Genomic DNA, 21021 nt, shown 5'->3' on the forward strand with positions numbered 1-21021 from the left:
AAGGGAGCAACATGAAAAACTCTTCATATACATTAAAGTCAAACTGTTCAAAGTAAAAAGAGATGTGAAAGCGGCTAGAAAAAACAAATTGTCACAAACAAGGAATTCTTAAATCATACTAATAAGTGGTTTCTCATCAGTGCCATGGAGTCTAGAGAAACTGAGGTGACCTATATAAATCATTGCAAGAAAAAACTATTAACTGACAATTCTACATTGAGCAAAACTAAGCCTCAAAAATGACAAACAAAAACAAAATCTTTTCATGTAAATTAAAGTTAAGAGTTGATCATTGGTAGTCTTTATGTATAAGAAACTTAAAAATCCTTCTAGGTTGAAATAAAGCACCCAGAAACTAATTATAAACTGCTTTAAGAAATAAAGAAGACTGATACAGAAAACTATATAGGTAAATATAAAAGCCAGAATGATTGTATTTTTGCTGTATTACTTCCCTGCTTTTCCTATGTTATTTTAAATACAAATGCATAAAATAATAATTATAAATTTATGCTAATAGGTACAAAATACATGAAGATGTAATCTGTGATCATGACAAGCTAATGGAAGAGATATCACTAGGTGGGAGCAGAGCTTTTATATACTATAGGAGTTACTTTAGTATTAGTAAAACTATATTGGTATAAGCTTAGATGTTAACTGCAATTTCCAGGATGATCACTAAGATAGTTAATATGGAATTAATATGAACAGAAAAAGAGAATCAAAGGGTATACTACAAAAAGTCAATTAAGGTAAAAATGAAGCAGTAAGGGGATCATGACATAACATGTGAACATGCGTGTGTGCGTGTGTTTAGGAAAATGACAGAGGAAAATCCTCTCACCTTACATAACTGAAACTTTGTATCTCAGTTAGAAAACAGCTCATTTCCCTCTCTCACCCGCCCTGTCAACTACCATTCTACTCTGCGCTTCTGTAATTTGACTGTTTCAGCTATCTCATGTGAATGATGAATTAGAGCCGGGAGGTATTTGTCATTCCATGGTTGACTTATTTTGAGTATAGTGTTCAGTTGTATCCAGGTTTAATTCCTCTCCTTCTCGCTGAAGGAGACATTTGAGGATTATGCACCTTGCCTCAACCTCTCGAAGTTGTGCAGCCATTGTAAATGGCCGCTCCTTTTCCTTAGGTGCACTCAAGGATAGCACTTTGATTCATGTGCCACTTTCTTTCCCCCACGGCCAAGGTGACGTCTGCCAGAGCTGGACTGTGCTGGCTCAGACATAGGCTTATGCAATTGAAATGAAACTGCACTGCCTGTTCATTTGAATGTGCCATTAGATTTGTGCTCATCTAGATTCTGCAATTTCGTAACTCAGTTATGGAATTCTCATACATATGTCGTTGTTAAATCAGCCTTTCTGCAGGAGAACGGAGGCTGAAACTTTCAATTCTTCAGTGTTGCTGAGGTAGCTCTATACCAAACCACTTTAAAAGAATGATGGAGAGAAAGAAAACCAGAGTATCCTCTCATTAAACCAGAAGGTATTCATAAAAATTTTACATACATACTCTAAAGACAAATGGCTAGGGGGTGGTTGAGTAATAGAGTGCTTTTCTAATATATGCCTTAGTTTGATCCCCAGCACCACACAAAATAAAGTACAAAACGCAAGATGCATACATAACTACAGATAGAAGTGAAAAAAAGAATCTGTTGTTTTAAAAAACCCACAAGTAATATTCAAAAGTGAAAGACTGAAATCTACCTAAAACAGGTAGAAAATAAGTACTTCTAATTTCACCTCCATGTTTAAAATTATACCTGTTGCTCTACATAGAGTAATTAGTCATGAAAAAAGAAACAAAATCTATCCAAATTGGAAAAGAACTAAAACTATGTTTTCAGATGATATGATCTTACATAAAACAAATCATAAAGGATGCATAAAACATCCATTCGCTAGAGTACTTACACATCAAAGTGGTTCAAGATCACCAAACAAAATCAGCCATACGTCTATATATGAGTAATTAAAATCTAAAACTTAAGAAAATAATTCCATTTACAGTAGTATCCAAATAACATTAAATTTAACCAAGGGTATACAAGTTCTATACTTAGAAACTCAAAAATTTGCTGAAATTAAAAGAAATCTGTCAGACTTCTTATCCAACTCTGTCCAGGGTGTACAGACCCCCCGAACTAGGTGCCCACAGATGTATAAGAAAAGTAAGAAAAAATCAAACCAAGAGAGCCGAAATCCTGTGATCAGGTGCTAGCAGCCTCTAGGACTGACTGACTCCAGATTACTGTCCTCAATAACTTTTTATTCAGAATCAACCCAGGAGGCAGCAGAGGAATGGGAGAATATCAACTGTTTTAGCAGGGACAATACAACTCAATTATCATAGGAATGTGACCCGACCAATAAGCCATCATGTTATCTTCCTTGGCCCATATCTCAGCAAAGCATCTAGTATTGATCCGGAGGGCTTACAATGCTTGTGCTAGACTTCCTCCAGAACCCAGCAATTGTGGCTTGGGCAGGCCTCAGGCAATACACAAAATAGTAACTAAAGAATGTCCTTCTCCGCAGAAATCCAAATAAACGTAAAGACATTCTCTGATCATGAATTTTAAGACTAATCTTTTTAAAAGGCAATACTTTATGGTGATCTAAAAATTTAATGAGATCTCTATCAGAGTCCCAATGACCTGTATGCAGAAAAATAAAAAACTGCAGAAATTCGTATGGAATTTCAAGGTGGCCTGAAGTCAAGATAATCTTGAACATAATAATAATTAAGTAGAAGAATTTGTATTCCAATTTCAAAATTTATTGCACGTACAAATGCAGTATTATATTTTAACTATATAAGCAGTAATGGAATAAAAGAAAGAACCTAAAAAAATCACACATCTCTAATGAGATGATTTTTGACCTGGATACCAAGTCCATATAATGGAGAAAGAACAGTTTTTTCAGAAAATGATATTGCAACAATTGGATATGCATATATAAAAGTGTGATATTTGATCCCTACTTTATGCCAAAAATGAACATCAATTCAAAATGTGTTAACATAAATTCTACTTTAAAACTGTGAGACAATTAGAAGAAAATATGACCTTGGACTTCTTGGATTTGACACCAAAAGAAAAAAAAAAGATAAACTAGATTTCATCAAAGTTGAGGAAACACAGAGGAAGGACATGTCATTGGGCTTGCAAATGATTTCTTTAGGTCCAAAACAACAAGCACAAGAAACAGACAAAAACTAAACAAGTGAGGGGCTGGGGATTTAGCTCAGCGGCAAAAGCGCCTGCCTGGCAAGCGCAAGGTCGTGAGTTCGGTTCCGGTACCGGAGAAAAACCAAAAAAAAAAAAAAAAAAAAAAAAAAAAATTAAACAAGTGAGATTATTCAGACTAAAAAGCTTTAGTATGGGAAGGAAGCAACCGGTACAGAAGCAATCCATTAAATGGGAGAAAACATTTGCAAGCCATATATATGATAAGGGGTTAATAACCAAAGTATATAAGGAAATCCTACAACTCTATAAGAACAAATAACACAATTTCAAAATAAGCAAAGACTAAAATGAACATTTCTTCAGAGATGACAACAAATGGAAAATAGGTTTAGAGAAAGATATTCTGCAACTCTAATCATGAGGGAAATGCAAACCAATCCATAAACAGCTATAATTTCATACCTATGATACATATTATTTTTTAAAAGTAACCAAGATTGGTGAGGATTCAGAGAAATCAGACCCTTGAGATGCTGGTGTTGGTGGGAATGGCACAACTGCTGTGGAACACTATAAGGTATCTCCTCAAAAATCTAACAATAGAATTACCAGATAATCCAACAACTATAAGTGTTTAGTTTTTTATCATATCACAGTGATATATGTGCACCTATGTTCATAGCAGCACAATTTGTAATTGCTAAAATGTGGAAGCAACCCAAATGTCCATCCACCGAGAATTGGATAAGAAAATTGTGGTACTTTTATATAATGGAATATTACTCAGCTGTAAAGAAAGATAAACTCGAGGCCTTTATATTTAAATGGTCACAACTAGAGACCATACTCATAAGTGAAATAAATCAAACATACATGTGCAAGCACCGCATTGTGTCACTAGTGTAAAACTTGAAAGAGTTAATTTAAACTCGGAGGTATGATAGACACTGTGAAATGATAGGAAACCACTGAAGAGTGAAGGGCTTCTGGGATGTAGGAAAAGAGAAGGGAAAGAAGGAGAAATTTTGTATGTATGTATATACAGGATAGTTAACATGGTTGTTCTTCTGTCTTCTATTTCTGTGCTGAAAGAAACTGTCAATGAGTCTTTGGTTGACCAGTACTGCATGTCTATATCTGTTTTCATGAGAAGCCACTTTGAAGATATCAATATGTAATACAACCACCATTGTTAATTCCCTACCACTTTGTTTGTAACTCTGTACTGTCTGTATTGTGCTTGTGATATGTTGTAAAATGTTGTATGTCTGTTAATGTTTCCCTCCTTTTATCTTTAAAATAAAAAAAAAAGAAAAAGAAAAAGTGTTTAGTTTTTTGCTTGTTATTTCTGTGATAAAACATTCAATAGAAACAACAGAAGCAACCCTGGGTGAGGCATTGAGGAACATCTACATTCAAAGTACAAGTGTAGGGTGAAAATTCAACAGTGTAAATGTGTAGAAAATCCAGTGATGTTGAAGAAAAAAAGTTAAAACGTAGATGTTTATGAAAGCTTTATTCACAATTGTCGATACATGGAATCAACCAAAACTTCCTTCAGTGGTTGAACAGACAACATGTGGTACCCAGACAATGTAAAATTATTAAGAGCTAAAAGTCAGTGAGCTATTGTTAAGCTATGAAAAGCCACAGAAGAAACAAATGCATATTACTAAGAGAAAGAACGCAATGTGAAATCAGGCCACTACCGTTTGATTCCAACTATACAGTATTCTGGAAAAGGCAAAACTGGAACAGGAAACTTCAGTTGTTAGCCAGGAGTAAGAGAGAGGAAGCAATGAATAGGAAAAATGCCCAAGGTTCTAGAGAAGTGAGACTAAATGGTACTACAATGAGGTACACATCTTATGAGGTGGGATCCTAAACATGTACTGAATGTTTAAATTTTTAAAAAGTATTTATAGTAAAAAACACATTTCTATTAATCCTCCCCAGAATACTTCCCCTTGTTTAGAATATTTATCCCATTATTCTTGGCATTTTCTGAAGCAGTGCAGAACATCCTAACTCGTTCTCTTTTTCATGGCTGCCTTGATGTTCTGAGTTGACTCAAAATGATGAAAAGTTTTTACAGAACATCTGCCTGATAAAAACGTCATGGTGTGTCCTCATTCACCTTGTTCACCAGGCCTAGCACTGTGCAACTTCTGGCTCTTCCTGAAACTAAAAATGACTACAGAAGGGAAACATTCGGAATGGATTTAGGACACTGAAGCATCCACAACAGCACAAGTAAAAACACTCATGAAAGAGCATGCGCAGAACTGCTGCAGAAAGTGGCAAGAAAGATGGGCTACATGTGTCTGCAGTGAGGGGTGTTCTGAGGGGGATGTGTAACTATGTGTCTTTAATAAAAACTTTTAAACATTCCCTACATTTTAACCATGCCTAGTGCATTTGTCTAAATGGACAGAATGTACAGCACCAGTAGTGAATGCCAGTGTAGATGGAAGCCTTGGGATGACGCGCCTCGATATACCAGTGTGTGTGAGCAGGGCATTGCTAGTGGGAGAACCTACGTGTATGCAGAGGCAGAGCATATGTGTGAGATATCTGTACCTTCATGTCAACTTCTCTGTGAACCTAAAACTGCTCTGAAAATAATGTTTATTTAGAAAATAAAAACAGGTATATAAAATCCAATCAATTGTTTAGATTATTTTTATTAAAAACTAGTACATTCCATTTATTATTGACGAATTTCCCACTGCAAAGCATATGTGCCCACGAGGGGCACATTTGTGTTTCTGTTCCCTGTTTAACTTATATGCTTGTTTTGAAATTTGATAGGGAAAATATAAATGGAACAAAAATAAGCCAAGTTTCATTATGAAAATTTGACAAGAAAGTCCCAACACTTCAAACAACTCATGTCAGCCTCCCTGTGTAGGTAATACATTTCTGGAATGTTTTCTTTTTCTTAGATGACAGATTTCCAAAGGTGTAAGAATATTTATTTTGAAATTTTTGTGCATTGCAAAGCCTAAATATAACTCATTGCATGAAGGTCTGAGAGCAATGGATTAAAATTGTTATGCACAATACAAAGCTAACATGCCAGCTTTAGGTAGAAATTTTTGCTTTCTCAATTGCTTTCTTCAAGGCACTCTTGACCTCCTTGTTCCTCAGGCTGTAGACCAGTGGATTCAGCATGGGGATGACCATGGTGTAGAAAATGGACGCCGTCTTGTCCGTGTCCATGGAGTGACTGGAGCTGGGCTGCAGGTACATGAAGATGACGGCCCCATAGAAGATGGAGACTGCGGTGAGGTGGGAGGCACAGGTGGACAGAGCCTTCTGGTGTCCCTGAGCTGAGTGCATCTTCAAGATGGTGATAAATATGAACAGATAGGAGATCGAGATAATCAGAAGAGCAAAAAGGACATTAAAACTTGACATAAAAACCAGAATCACTTCACTACGATGTGTATCAGAGCAAGACAGAGCCATGACTGCTGGAACATCACAGAAAAAATGATGGACCACATTGGATTTACCAAACGAGAGACTGAATATGGCTCCAATGTGAAAAATGGCATTCAGGAAACCACAAACATAGGAGCCTGTGGCCAGATAAGCACACACACTTGTGGTCATTGTGCTGGTGTAATGTAAGGGCTTGCACACCGCGGCATAGCGGTCATAGGCCATTGAAGCCAAGAGGTAATTTTCCACGGTGGCAAAGGATACAAAGAAGAACATCTGAGCAGCACAGGCATTGTAGGACATGACCTTGTACCCCGCAAGGAGCTCCGCCATGACTGTGGGGTTGACAGCTGAGGAGTATCCAATGTCCACCAGAGACAGGTTGCTAAGGAAGAAGTACATGGGAGTGTGCAGACTAGGGTCCATGAGGATCAGCACCACCATTCCTAGGTTTCCAACCACATTGAAGAGGTAAATGAGACTGAACACGATAAAGAGAGGGGCCTGCAGTTCTGGGGCATCAGTTAGTCCCAGGAGGATGAACTGTGTCACGTCTGTACAGTTCCCCATCAGTGAGCTGGAGATCGTGAGATGTCCTATAGCAATGAGAAGTAACAGGAGGAAGACACAAAAAGATACTGAGACAACTCAACCACAGTGAGATTTCATTGGACCCTCATTAGAATGGCTATTATAAAAAAAAAATGCTGGTAATGATGTTAAGAAAAAGGAGCTCATACATTGTTGATTGGAGAGTAAGTTAATGTGTCCATTATGAAGAACAGCATGAAAGAGGCTCAGAAAGTTAAAACTGGGTCTTTCATGTAATTTAGCACTCCTACATATGAGCATGGAGCCAAAGGAAAAGTCCTTTACAGAAAAACAGGCAGAATCTAAAATATTACACTGAGTAAAGTAAACCAGACATAAAAACATAAATACCCCATGATCTTACTCATATATGGAAGCTAAAGGCTTTGATCTTAGTGTAGAATTGTGATTACTTGAGACCAAGAGGGAGAGGAAAGAGCATATAAAGAGTGATTGGGTAGACAGAACCCAAAGCACAGTCAAGAGGGGTAAACTGCAATGTCCCACAGCACAGTAGCGTGACTATAGTTCACCATAACCTTTCATATGCTTTGTGGAGACTCTGGATCATGGCGGCAGCAGAAAGGAAGCAGCATTTACAGATGGCTCCAAGCTGTGACTAAGGTCAGGCAGGGCGTGACTACACGAAGAGGTGGACACAGCAGCCACTGGCACACAACTGAAACAGAAGAGCAAACAGATGAAATAAAGAAGGGGAAGGTTGAATAAGAAGTAGAAGCTCCCACAAGCCCAGGCACTGCTCCTGGCACAGGTTTGGAGACTGAACCATGCATGAAATGCACCGAAGCTTTCCAGGGAAGCAGCCTCACCCAAGATACCATTTATCCCATAGCCTCATTGCTTCCATCTGCAGAGTGAAAATACTCATAAGACCTGCTCACAAGGTATTATTTTGAGAACTAATAAAATAATCCTAGGAGTTATCTGAATCACAGGGTTCTCCCATGAGGACATAGCCCAGAGCCTGCTGTACTAACAGGGAAGGGTTTCCTCATCCATAGCACCTGCCACCGCCACTCTAGAGACCAAGCTATTCTGTGAGACACACAAAGTCCTTTAGGGAAGAAGCCAAGAGCAGGGATGCCGTACGGTGCTCACCCCGGCCCACACCGCCCTCAGTGCCAGCCCAGACATGGTAAGAGTTGGAGAAAATAACAGGAGAGAGCTCCCCATTCATGGAGGCTCCAGGAGCCATGGACCAGAGGCCTCCAAAAATACGAAAAGTCTCCAAAAGTTGAAGCCACAGGTACTGAAGTAGATGAAACTCCAGACAAAGAATTTTAAAACTGATAGTTAAAATGATTAATAACATCAAAGAAGAGCCATGTGAGCAGTTGACCTACTCAGTCACTAGAATAATCATTGAAATCAAAGAACAGACAAATACTTAGTTGAATGAATTAAGGAAGGCTGTGCAAATTTGAAGGACCACATCAGCAAAGACAGTGATATTTGGGAAAAAAGCAGGCAGAGATCATAAAAACTGAAGCAAAAGTCTAGGCATAGAAATGATTGGTCAGAAGAAAGAACTCAAGGCAGCATGGAAGTGCTAGAACATGCAGACAGCATCAAAGAAAAACAGAACAAGAAGTACTGAATGGCTGGTTCAAAAGTCTTTGGATAAATCTAAAAGAAATAACTTGAGAGTCATTGGCCAAAATAAGGTGTAGAGATACAGGCCAATGGTGTAAAAATGCAGTCGCTGACATTATTAGAGAAACTTTCACAAAACTGAAGAATGAGATGGATACCCTGGTAAAGGAGGCATCCAGAACCCCAAATACACATGACCAGAGTAGATCCTTCCATAACACATCATAGTTGAAATATCAGAAATACAAAGTAAAGAAACAATATTAAAAGCTGTTAGAAGAAGCACCAAATGACTTATAGGAGCAAACCCATGAGAATAATTACAATTTCCCAAGAGAAACATTAAAGACCAGCAGAGCTTCAAACATAGCTTTTCAACCCCAGCAAGAAAATAATTGTCTACAGTTATGTCTTCAAGGTTTCTACCTACTTTCTCTTCCAATAGATTTAGTGCTTCTGTTTCAACACTTAGATTTTTTGATCCATTTTAAATTTAGTTTAGTGCACAGTGATAGACTAGATTTAGTCTTTGGCATGTAGAGAGCCAGTTTATCCAACACCATTTATTAAAGAGGCTGTCTTTCTTCCAGTGAGCATGTTTGGCCCCTGACAGAATGTTCATAAACAAAATCCAAACTGCACAGGAAATAGTTCAGAGAATCAGTGACTGGAATCTCATGTTATTAAGAAGCTTTTAGGGGTTGGGGATTTAGCTCAGTGGCACAGCACCTGCCTGGCAAGCGCAAAGTCGTGAGTTCAATTCCAGGTACCGGAAAAAAAAAAAAAAAAAAAAAAAAAAAAAAGAAGCTTTTGCACATCAAGAAAAATCACCAACAGAGTGAAAAGACAACCCACAGGTGGGAAAAAATCTTAGACAATTGTCCCTCAGACAAACGGCTCCTATTTAGAGCATATAAAGAATTGAAAAAGCCCAGACTCCTCAAATTTAAAGACCCAATTCAAAAATGGGCATTTGAGATGAATACACACTTCTTAGATGAAGAAATACAAATTTCAAATGAATATATGAAAAAATGGTCAATATCACTAGTCATTTGAGAGATGCAAGTTAAAACAACATTGAGATTCCGTTTCACTCCAGAAAAAGTGGTTGTCATCAAGAAATCAACCAGTAACAAATGCTGAAGGATTTGTAGGGGTAAAATGAACTCTTTTACACTGTTGGTGGGGGTGCAGATTGGTGCAACCACTGTGGAAATCAGTATGGAGATTCCTCAAAAAAGCTAGGATTAGCAGCCCCATTTGACCCAGCTATTCCTCTTCTGGGTATCTTCCCAGAAGAATTAAAAACACCATACCACAGCAATATATATACTTGTATGTTTATAGCAGCACAATTTGTAACAGCTAAGTCTTGGAAACAACCCAAATTCCCATGAACTGAGGAATGGATAAAAAGATGTGGTCTTGTAATACAATGGAATACTAATAACTCAGCCATAAAGAAGGATAAACTTGGAAACTTTTATAAGTAAATAGATAACACTTGAGACCATACTCATAAGTGGAATAAATCAAACTTACATGTGTAAACATTGTATCCCTGGTGTGAGAAAATAAAAGAGTAAATAAGGTCTAAAATGTACCATAGATATTGTGAAAAGGGGAAAAAATTGTTTAAAAGGAAAAAGAAACTGGGGTGGAAAAGGGAAAGGAAGGAATGTAAAAGGAGAAAAATGCAAGTTATCTGTACTATTAATATCTCTTAGTTCATTGAAAAGGAAAGTCTGTGCTGATATTGATTGGAGAATTTTTATGCCCATATGTTGTATTCTGAGTAACTGCTTTGAAGATGACAATATGTAATGTATTAACTATTGCTATTCTCCTATTAATTTGTTATGAAATTCTGTTTTGCCTTTTTTCCATAAAATAATACATACATATTTTTAAATAGGTAAAATCGTAAGAAAAGAAATTAATGATCAACCTAGATTACTACATCCTGTAAGACTCTCCCCTTCAACACTAAAGAAGAGCAGAAGCCCTTCTGGGTTAGGAGGACTGGGGCCCTGCGGTGAGCTCAGCCATCAGAGAAAGTTCTAAGGAAAGATGCAGAATCTGCCACGGAGTTTGCACTATGTGAGGAGATGCATACAGCTCCACTGTTATCGCCTGGGTACCATTGGTCTCACCCCAAAGTTTCTGAGCCCCATTTATTCCCTCTGCAGAGTTCAACTACTAATGAGACCTACTCTCAAGGTATTATTTTGAGAACTAATAAAATAATACATTTCAAAATTAGGAATAAGGTACTGCATGCTTAGCACAGACAGATGAGTGTTGGCCATGCTAGTACTATTGGGATGGAATATCAGTCTCTATGCTTGCTCAGGAAATGTGAATGGTTTCGTATCTGGGTAAACCTGGAAGCCTCGTCTGCACTTGTCTTTTTCTCTCACATGAGCAGCACCGAGATGACTCGTTACTGTTCTCATGCTGTCCCTATTCTACCCATCCGATCAGCTACTCTGGTGAGTGCTTCTGTTTAATTTCTTTCTTGAAATCCATATTTCAGCCTGGCTTAAAACAGTCTTCTTAAACTCATTCTTTATTTTATTATTTTCACTCCTGGGCTGAATATAGTTACTTAGAACTTGATGTGTGTGGTTCACGGGTTGCCTTCTGCCTGCAACTCTGTTAGTGGAAAGCTCCACTTGAAAAATTATCATTTGAACTGGTTCTTGTGTAGGAATAGTACTTTAAATTGGAAAAGCCGTCCTCTGCCAACTCCCCTACTGTCCTCTACCATCTTTCCACATTGCAGTCTGTAAGCTTAGCACATAAAGCATTGCACTTGCCAACCTGAATATACACAACCACTTCTAGAAACTATTGTTCTGCACCTAATGTCACGAGCTTTTGATGTAAAAGTATGAATTTGTGTGGTGGGTGTTATTACTTATGATTATGTTAGTTAGAGAGCTGAAAGGCTAGGTGATACTTTGTAACTTCGCAACTCATAGGAAACATCTGAGATTCGAGACTGAAAACCAGCTTGAACTGGTCAAAGTCTACGCCACGCACTCCCACACTGCTAGCATGGTGGGAGGTGTTAGTGACGGGTGGTGATGGGGAAAAGGTTAAAATGCAGTTCAGATCTTGCTAATCCACTTAGTTACCTTTGAAGTTTAAAGAACTATCAATTCATGCTACTGTTACTATGTCTAGACAGACATAGACAGTCTGTTTCACCTCCAGTAGAAGAATGACAGTAAAAAAGATAAAGTTAAAACTTAGGGCCAGGTGTAATGTGCACGCCTGTGATTCCAGCACTCTGGAGGCAGGGGCAGGAGGACTACCATGAGTTTGAGGCCAGCCTGGAGTACATAGTGAGTTCAAGGCCAGTCAGGACTACATAAGAGACTCTGTCTCCACTCAATCAATCAATCAATCAAAAAATTTAACCAGACCATCATCTGTCTTATTTTTGGTCATCTTCTTTAGGGAAGAAGTATAATATTTCCTAAGGATCACTGCACTCCCCGCTACTAGAAGTTTTGACTTCCACCCCTAGCTACTGGAAGTTTTGACATTTATACCCCCAGACTCAACTTAAAACTTTACAAAAAATATTTAAAACATCTATACCGGTGTTCAGACAACGTAGCACATGGTGGCTGTCACTCTGCTTTGGCATGAATTATGCTTTTCAGTAAAAAAAAAAAATGTGCCCAGTTATTTATATGCTAGTCCTACCTTGATAAGTAGCTTTTGAAGACTTCCTTGGATGTGTCTGTGGAATATAGAAGATCTCCTTGCTGCAGGAGGAGAAGGGATGACCAGTCCTAAGTAGAGAGCCTAAAATCAGAAATGGAATAACGCAAACGTCCTATTGGGGAAGTTTCTCCATAGGTACTTGTCAAAAGATTCCATGTTTTCCAGAGGAAAACAGAGAGGGACCACTAACTTGGAGCCAAGATCCTGGAGTCTTGAATCTATCTCTTATTCTCAGAGTGGTCCTGTTGGGATTTGAGGGCCCAGCACAAGGGAACCGGTGGTAGCAGAGCTCTCCAGAGACACCTCGCAGAGAACACCCTCAGCTCTCACCCTGCATTCCTCTGTAACAGGCAATTAAACCGCCCGCAGGGACCTCGCTGTGTAGGTTCCTGTGCACATGCGCTTTTGTATTGCTTGTTTTTCAGTTATCATCTAACTAATGCAAAACTGACAAACAGGGAGGTCCATGCTTTTTAGCATTTATTTATACGAATTTGGACACGGGTGCATAGTGATGTGACCACTACCACACACAAGATTTGGAACATCCCCTCCTCTCAATAAAAAGCCCAAGACTGTGGCCAACCCCTTACGCCACCACTCGGCTGGAGACCACACCACTCTCCTTCTGTTCATGCTGTTTGGCCTTTGAAAGAGACTTGGCCCTGGCAGTCTTTGAGCCCTGCTTCTTTCATTTAGTAGAATGGGTTTGTGGTCCATCAATGTGTCTGTCATTAGCAAGAGTGGAATCCTTTTTACTGTGAAGTGGTATTCCACCAGGATGAATGAGGATGGAGAAGCAGGGGACAGGAGCAAAGACGAGCAACTTTATGAGCAAATTCACAGCATTAACAATTCCAAAGCATCTGAAAGCAGAAACCTATGCTGTGGGCATTTGCTGTATATTTTTATTGCATATAGTAAGATGCACAGTAAGTTATTTTGACATAGATTTACATAGTGAAATGTTTACTATAATCAAGGAAACTAACATATCCATCATCTCACATAACTATCCTCCTTTATTTTCCAAGAGCACCTAATGTTTACACTTTTTGCAAAAAATCCCTACATCAGTAAAATATTACCAGTATGTTCTTAAGCCGGATGTAACTTAGTTGTCATAATGAATACATTGCAAATGCTTTTATTTTTTCTCCATTAAACTCCATTTAAGTTTTTATTTTTTTAAACTGTAATGCAAACGTGTTGGTCTTACCAAAGGGACTCTGTCAAGACAAAAATATTGCTTAAGATGGGCTAGTTATATCTCATTTAGATTTACATTTGAAAAAATACATTTTGGTTCTCTTAAGACTATTACAAGAGCCAGGCATGGAGGTACACACCTGTAAGCACTCAGGAAGCTGAAGCAGGAAGATCACTGCAAGTTTGAGGTATGCCTGAGCTACATGGTGAGTTCAAGGCCAACCTACACTACATAGTGAGACCCTGTCTCAAAATTTTAAAAAAAGTATTAGAAATTATTCAACTAAAGAAATAAGGGTAGACATTATTTGTGTTCTAACGACCCAATGAAAAATTTTATATTATTTTACTATAAACAATCCACTCTTCATTTAGTTCTTTGCACAGCTATTTAGAGTTTTAATGGATATACTTATCTTGCAAAGAATCATTCTTTCTACCCCCATGTATGCAAGCACTCACACAGATCATACATATATACTTGGGCTTCTGTTCATGGAATCATTTGTATTGCTATTTTGAACATGTTTGTAATGCCATGTGATAGGAAAAATGCATATGGGCCAATTAACAACAAAAGAATAATGCAATTTTTAAATGGCAAATAATCTAGACAATCTTCAAAATAAGTACACATGGAAAGAAATACATGAAAAATGATCAATATCATTAGCTACCAGGAAAATGCAAATCTAATACAGTGAAATATGATCTCTCCCCAATAAACATGGCTACTATTTAAAAACCACAAATAAAAGTAAAAAAGAGAAGGGGCTGGTGATTTAGCTCAGCGGCACAGCACCTGCCTGGCAAGCGCAACATCGTGAGTTGGATTCCTGGTACCGGAAAAAAACAAAAAAAGAAAAGAAAAAAGAAAGAGAAAGGAGCTGTCATACACTGTTGGTAGAAATGTAAACTAGTACAATGGTTTTGAACAAGAGTACAGAGTTACCTCAATAAAAGTACATCTTTTTCTTCTTTCATTTTGTAGTATTAGGGACTGAACTCAGAATCTGTATTTGCTAAGCAAGCACTTACCACTTGGCTACATTCATTAACCCCAAAGTGGAGCTTCCATGTGACCCAGAAATCCATCTTCTGGGTAAAGAGACAAAGGAAAAGGAATCAGTGTACCAACAAGACACCTGCACTCCCCGGCTAATTTTCCCATCCTCCACAATAAGTAAGATATGAAATCAATGTGGGTGCTCATCAACAGATGAATGGATGAAAAATTATTACATTCATGCAGTGGAATACACTGATCCACAAAGAATCATTACATCCTGTCATTTGCAGCAAAATGGATAAAGCTGGAAAATATTGTGTTACAAGAAATAGAGAAAGAAAAGTATCTCATGTGCATGCTCACAAGGAAGCTTTAAAAATATAGAATACTAGACATAGAATAGTGATTCCTAGAGGATGAGAAAGGGTTGGAAGAGAGTAGATAAAGGGAAGCTGGATCTGACCAGTGAATCCTGTATGCGTGTACTGAAAATTCACACTGAATCCCATTAATATGTGCATGTAAATCAACATTTTAAAATGGATTTAGTAAGGTTTTTGACAAGAAAACCCAAAACATCCTATGCTATCACTGAAACATCATTCAGATATTACTTTCTTATTAGACAATAGAATAAAGCCATAAGAATATGACTTCAGGAAAGAAATATAATTTGGGGATTAAAATGTGAATGCAAATTATCAAACACACCCAAAATTAGTTTATTGTGATATCACATAGCATTAAAACATCAATACTACAGATGATTTGGCCTTCTCAAAAATCTTTTTAAATGCACTCTTGACCTCCTTATTCCTCAGGCTGTAGACCAGTGGATTCAGCATGGGGATGACCATGGTGTAGAACACGGACGCCATTTTGTCTGTGTCCATGGAGTGACTGGAGCTGGGCTGTATGTACATGAAGATGATTGTCCCATAGAAGATGGAGACTGCAGTGAAGTGGGAGGCACAGGTGGACAGAGCCTTCTGATATCCCTTAGCTGAGTGCATCTTCAAGATGGTGATAAATATGAACAGGTAGGAAATCAGTACAACTAGAAGAGCACCAAAGACATTGAAACTGGTAACAAAAATAAGAACCATCTCAATAATGTGTTTATCTGAACAAGCAAGAAGCCTGACTGCTGGAACGTCACAGAAAAAGTGGTGGACCACATTGGCCTTACAGAAGGAGAGACTGAATGTACCTCCGGTGTGGACAGAGGCATCCAGGAAACCACAGAAGTAGGAGCCTAAAACCAGATGCACACACACACTCCTCGACATGACCGTGGTGTAGTGCAAGGGTTTACACACTGCCGCATAGCGATCATAAGCCATTAATGCCAAGGTGGCATTTTCCACAGAAACAAAAACTACAAAAGAAAACATTTGAGCAGCACATGCATTGTAAGAGATGATCTTGTCTTTTGTAAGAAGCCCAGCCATCACGCTGGGAGTGACAGCTGAAGAGTATCCAAAGTCTGCCAAAGAAAGGTTACCAAGGAAAAAGTACATGGGGGTGTGCAGACGAGAGTCCAGGAGGATCAGTAGGATCATCCCCAAGTTCCCCAAAACACTGATGAGGTACATGAAGGTGGACAAGATAAAGAGGGGAATCTGTAGCTCTGCAGCACTGGTTAGACCATCCAGGATGAAGTCTTTCACCTCTGTGCTATTAGCCATGGGAAATTCAAGTCTTCTGCAGTAGTAAGAAAGAAAGAAACAGTTGGTAATTGAAAAGAGATTGCCCTGAAATATACATATTTTACTATTCATCATCTTTTTTGTCCCTTTAATCCTCTGATCTAGAGCAGAGATTTGAACAAGAAAAAAAAGAAATAAATGATCTATATAGTTATATTGTTGAAGCTAAAGGGTTCTTATCATTGGCATGACCCAAAGGGCACATGTGTAATGAACCAAATGGGGTTAGAAAGATGGTTATTTGTCTGAAGCTATGCATTTGCAATAAATTTCTCCCAAATCAGATCACCTGAGTCTATTAAAAACTTACAATGTTCATTCCAAATACACACGTTTAATATGTGTACAGCTTAATCTTTTCAACAAACCTCTAAGAGGTTAAATACTTTTTGTGGTTTACATTTGAGTATCCACTGGGGGAGGCAAGGTGTTTCACTCACACAGACGGATGCTCGTGCTCTCAGAAGAAGCGTAACTGGATTTAACTTGGATCAGTTCATATTTGCTCACTGCATCCATTTGACCGAGCTTAGTGCTTTGGAGCATGTAGAAAAGTAACAGAGATGCATGCCAAAACAAAGGAAGTGTTATAGCAGTATCAGTGCAGAGTGGAATACCCAGCAAGGCACTTCTGAAGAGAAGGTTTGAGACTATGTGTTACAGCAGAGAGTCTGGAAAGAGTATCTTGTGCATTTAAGGAATAACTCCGTCTTCTACTAATTGGGAAACATGGGCCCTAGCACAACTTCTTTGTGATTGACTTAAAAAAATAAAATAAAATGAAGATAATAATGAGACCTCTCAAAAGGGGTATTGTAGTACTTAATTATAGTATGTGTTTTAAAAAGATGGCCTAACATAGGTGCCCAGCACACTCTGATGAGTGCTTTCTGTGAAAGGATTAAGAGGAGGGATGACGACCTCCATCCTAGCACTGGAAGCTGAGTGGTGAGATGCAGCACCTAACTCAATTTGAAGTCTGGTGGGCTTTTATCTTCCCCACTTGCTGAGGTACTCAGTGACTTCTCTGCCTTCCAGTGGGATTCCAGCCACTGTGTGATGGCAAACTTTTTAGAGACCCAAGGCTCAAACTGCAACCCAAACCCATTTATTTATCACAAAGTGCCAACACCACAATTAAACCTGAATACTGAAGGTTTAGTGTAGAAAAAACAACTTATACATTAACATCTTTTATCTTAAAAGAAAAGCACAATGGCGATCATTCAATGATGCAAACAGCTTTTTGCTGAAAGGTAAAAGCTTGCATTTGGTGTGCTTTTGCACAATTCATGTGATCCTTGCTGTTGTATGCATACTGATAATCTGTCAAACCTTGGCTGGGGCTGAAAAGGAAAACCCGTACAAGAGAAACTGTTGTGTTTAAAATATTGTTCTTTTGAAACTGCCCAGCTCTGTAACTGCTTCATGGTTTTGTAATTACTGTCTTGACCGTTTAACCGTGAGAGCATAACCGAACATACAGGATGTCTGATTGTACCATTGTATCAAGCTTCATAAACGGGTGATCATTGATCTACCCTTGTAGATGATAATCTCAACCTGCTAGCTAATCAGAAGAACTGCCAGGCTGTTCTGTCTCACCTTTACACCTCCTTTGTACTTCCTTCTTGTGCATCATATAAAAGCCCTAGACCATCAGAGACCAGGAACTGATATTCTGGGAATGATACCAGTGAGTACCCATTAACATAAATAAATCTGCTTCCAAATCCTAGGTGTCATTTTGGTGTTTTTGCTTGCCATTGCAGGGCAACGTGGCTCGCCTGCCAACAGAAAGAGCTCTGAATGCCCGTGGTGGCACGCGTGCTAGAGGTTCACCTCCACTGATCTGGAAACTTTCAACCTGACTTTACTTCCAATCCATATGTGAAAGAGTTTCCTGTTCTAAATCTCACTCTTATGCACATTACTCTTATCCTTTAGCTAAGTGACAGAGAGGAGAGTTGAAAATTCACAGGATTGTGGTTCCATGCTTATATTTTAAATTTTAAATTTGAAAAGCTGGGTGCAATGGTCCATACCTTTAATCCCAGCACTCTGAAAGGGTGAGGCAGGAAGATAGCAAGTTTGAATCCAGCCTAGACAACTTAGTGACTTAGTGAGAACACTTTCTCAAAATAAAAAATAAGCAAATAAGTGTTGGGAATGTACTATAGCTCAATGTACTATTGCTCAATGGCCCTGGGTTCAATCCCCAGTACCCAAAAAGATTGAATTCAGAAACTGTGGTACAATATCCACTCTCTGCTAACTGCATTTCTGTCCAATCTTCCTTCTGGTTATATTTCAAGCTCATGTGGCATTCTATTCTCTATGAACATTATGTCCACAAATTTCTAACATACAAGATAATATAACCTATAACATTTTATAGCATATGCTGTGTTCTGTGGACATTGATAGGAGAATTATAGATTTAAACATGTATATTTCACAACAGAAATTAGCTGTCTCCTATGAAGAGGAGTCAATTTCTGTGCAGACACAATTGACTTTCCAAGGTGTTCTATAAACAACTGTTCTGCCTGCCTTTCTGGATATAATAAAAAGGGTACGATCATGGAGTAAGGATACTGAAAGAGAATATGACTCCAAATAAATTCATAAGGATGCTTCTGTCGTCTAAGGAACTGCAGTTCAAACTAGTTTCATTAGTTTCTTCCACAATTACAAGGAGAGATAGTACAAAGGATGAAAGGCCACCTACCCAATAAGAGCACCATCTATCTTACAGTCTTTCCCATTTTCTCTAGGAACACAGCCCAGTAATTCATAATTATTCCTGAACTTCCTCTGAGGGATGCATTTTGCCATGGGAATTTCTTCTGTTTCAAAAACTGCTCGTGGAATCTTTTGCTGAGCTCATACAATTCATAATGCCAACACCCCTATTGCTTGTACATGTATTACAATTATCATTTTTTAAAAGTTGGGGATGTAAAAGCTTACCTCACTCCTTGAATGAAGCTGCTGGAGAGCCTGAATTTTTAGTAACCTAAAGCTCCTTCAGGGAACAAGGTTTAAATTCTCTTCACAAAGCTCCCTTGTAGGAGCTAGGCAAAAGCACTCTTCTAATTGCTACTTACCTTATTTGAACCTCTCTAGTTTTAAATTGTAAAATAAATATAATGTCATAAACAGGCCTGTATATTTCACAGAACTATGTCTCTGAATAGTAAATATAAAAACATCTATAATGCAGCTCAGTAAAGAGTCATAATGCTAACCACATTCCATGTAATTTTTATGATGGGGTGTCTTCCCTGTCAGTATGCCCTACCTCACAGAAAATCCTGTTTGGGTTAGACTGTCCTCTATTTTAAAAGCTCTTCCTCTGGACACAGCCTGGCCCTGCTAAACTGATGCCAAGGAACCAGGTAGGGATTTTAGAGACCAAGAGCTGGGAGCCAGCACGGCACTGTAGAGACATAAAGATCTCAGGGGAACACGTCCCCTATGCAGGGAATCACAGGCTCTTGCTCCACTAACTTAGGAAGAAATGATTCAAATGCCTGTGGCATGTACCTTAATTTGTATCTGACTTGTTAGTTTTTTGTTTTTCGGTTTTTTTGCTTTCTCAGCTGATAATGACAGTAAAAATCACATATTTACAGTACGATTCTGAGTTTGAACAAATGTGTATGATAGTGTAAGTGCTGTCATATGCAAAATAAAGAACAGTCCAAAAACTTCATGTGTTAGTTTGTAATCGAACCATTTTGCCACAGTTTGCTTCTAGAATCTATTGATTTTGTTGACATGATTTTCCTTCATATAAATGAAATCATACAATCTTCCCATCTTGAGTCTGTTTTCTTTCACCTAACTGAAGGCATACATGGGATTTATCCACTTATTTCACTTCTCAGTAGGTTGTTTCTGCTGATGTTATTGTTGTCACTGATATTGTTGACTGGCATTCACTATCTGGATAGTGGTCTATCCAGAATGTTCACTGCTAGCTTTTACTGATTACAGTTAAATTTGTTTTTCATACTTACATATAGGTCTATGTGTGAAGACAGGTTTGCACTGAATAAATACATTGAAGTGGAATTGTGGGCTGACATGGTAAATTCATGGTTAACATTATAGAACCTCTCCAAATACTATTTTTAAAAGCATGTAACATCCTGCTTTCTACTGGTGGTGCATGGTTATTTCAATTCCTGCATGTGGCTGCTTACCTTTACCTGGCTGAGTAAAGAAATTGTGTTCCTAACAGAATTATAACCCTAAAAGTCTTAAGATTTTGAAGAATTTATGCTGCTTAAGGAATTTAGAGAAGTTCATTGGCCTTATCCATGAATCTAGGAAAGGTTAAATTGCAGATGCCTGATAGTCTTGCAAAACCAAGAGACCAGTAAAAAACTTAAGAGCTATGTAGGGAATGATGCAGGCATGTGAGTCTTCCAAAGCTCTGAAATACCAAAAAAAATGATATGAGCATATCAAAA

General features: G+C 38.3%; 2 protein-coding genes across 2 annotated transcripts; both read right to left on the minus strand.

The window, feature by feature from the left end:
* Positions 1 to 6304: 6304 nt before the first annotated feature.
* Positions 6305 to 7237, minus strand: LOC102029211 (olfactory receptor 5B2-like). The gene has a single exon (XM_005408031.1). It carries the CDS (start codon positions 7235 to 7237, stop codon positions 6305 to 6307), a length of 933 nt encoding a protein of 310 aa, XP_005408088.1.
* Positions 7238 to 15574: 8337 nt separating this feature from the next.
* On the minus strand, positions 15575 to 16519 carry LOC102007579 (olfactory receptor 5B3-like). Its single transcript, XM_005408264.1, has one exon. The coding sequence runs from the start codon at positions 16517 to 16519 to the stop codon at positions 15575 to 15577; it is 945 nt and encodes a 314-aa protein (XP_005408321.1).
* Positions 16520 to 21021: the final 4502 nt, after the last annotated feature.

This window comes from Chinchilla lanigera, unplaced genomic scaffold, assembly GCF_000276665.1.
Source record: "Chinchilla lanigera isolate Chin_1 unplaced genomic scaffold, ChiLan1.0 scaffold00110, whole genome shotgun sequence".
NCBI lineage: Eukaryota > Metazoa > Chordata > Mammalia > Rodentia > Chinchillidae > Chinchilla > Chinchilla lanigera.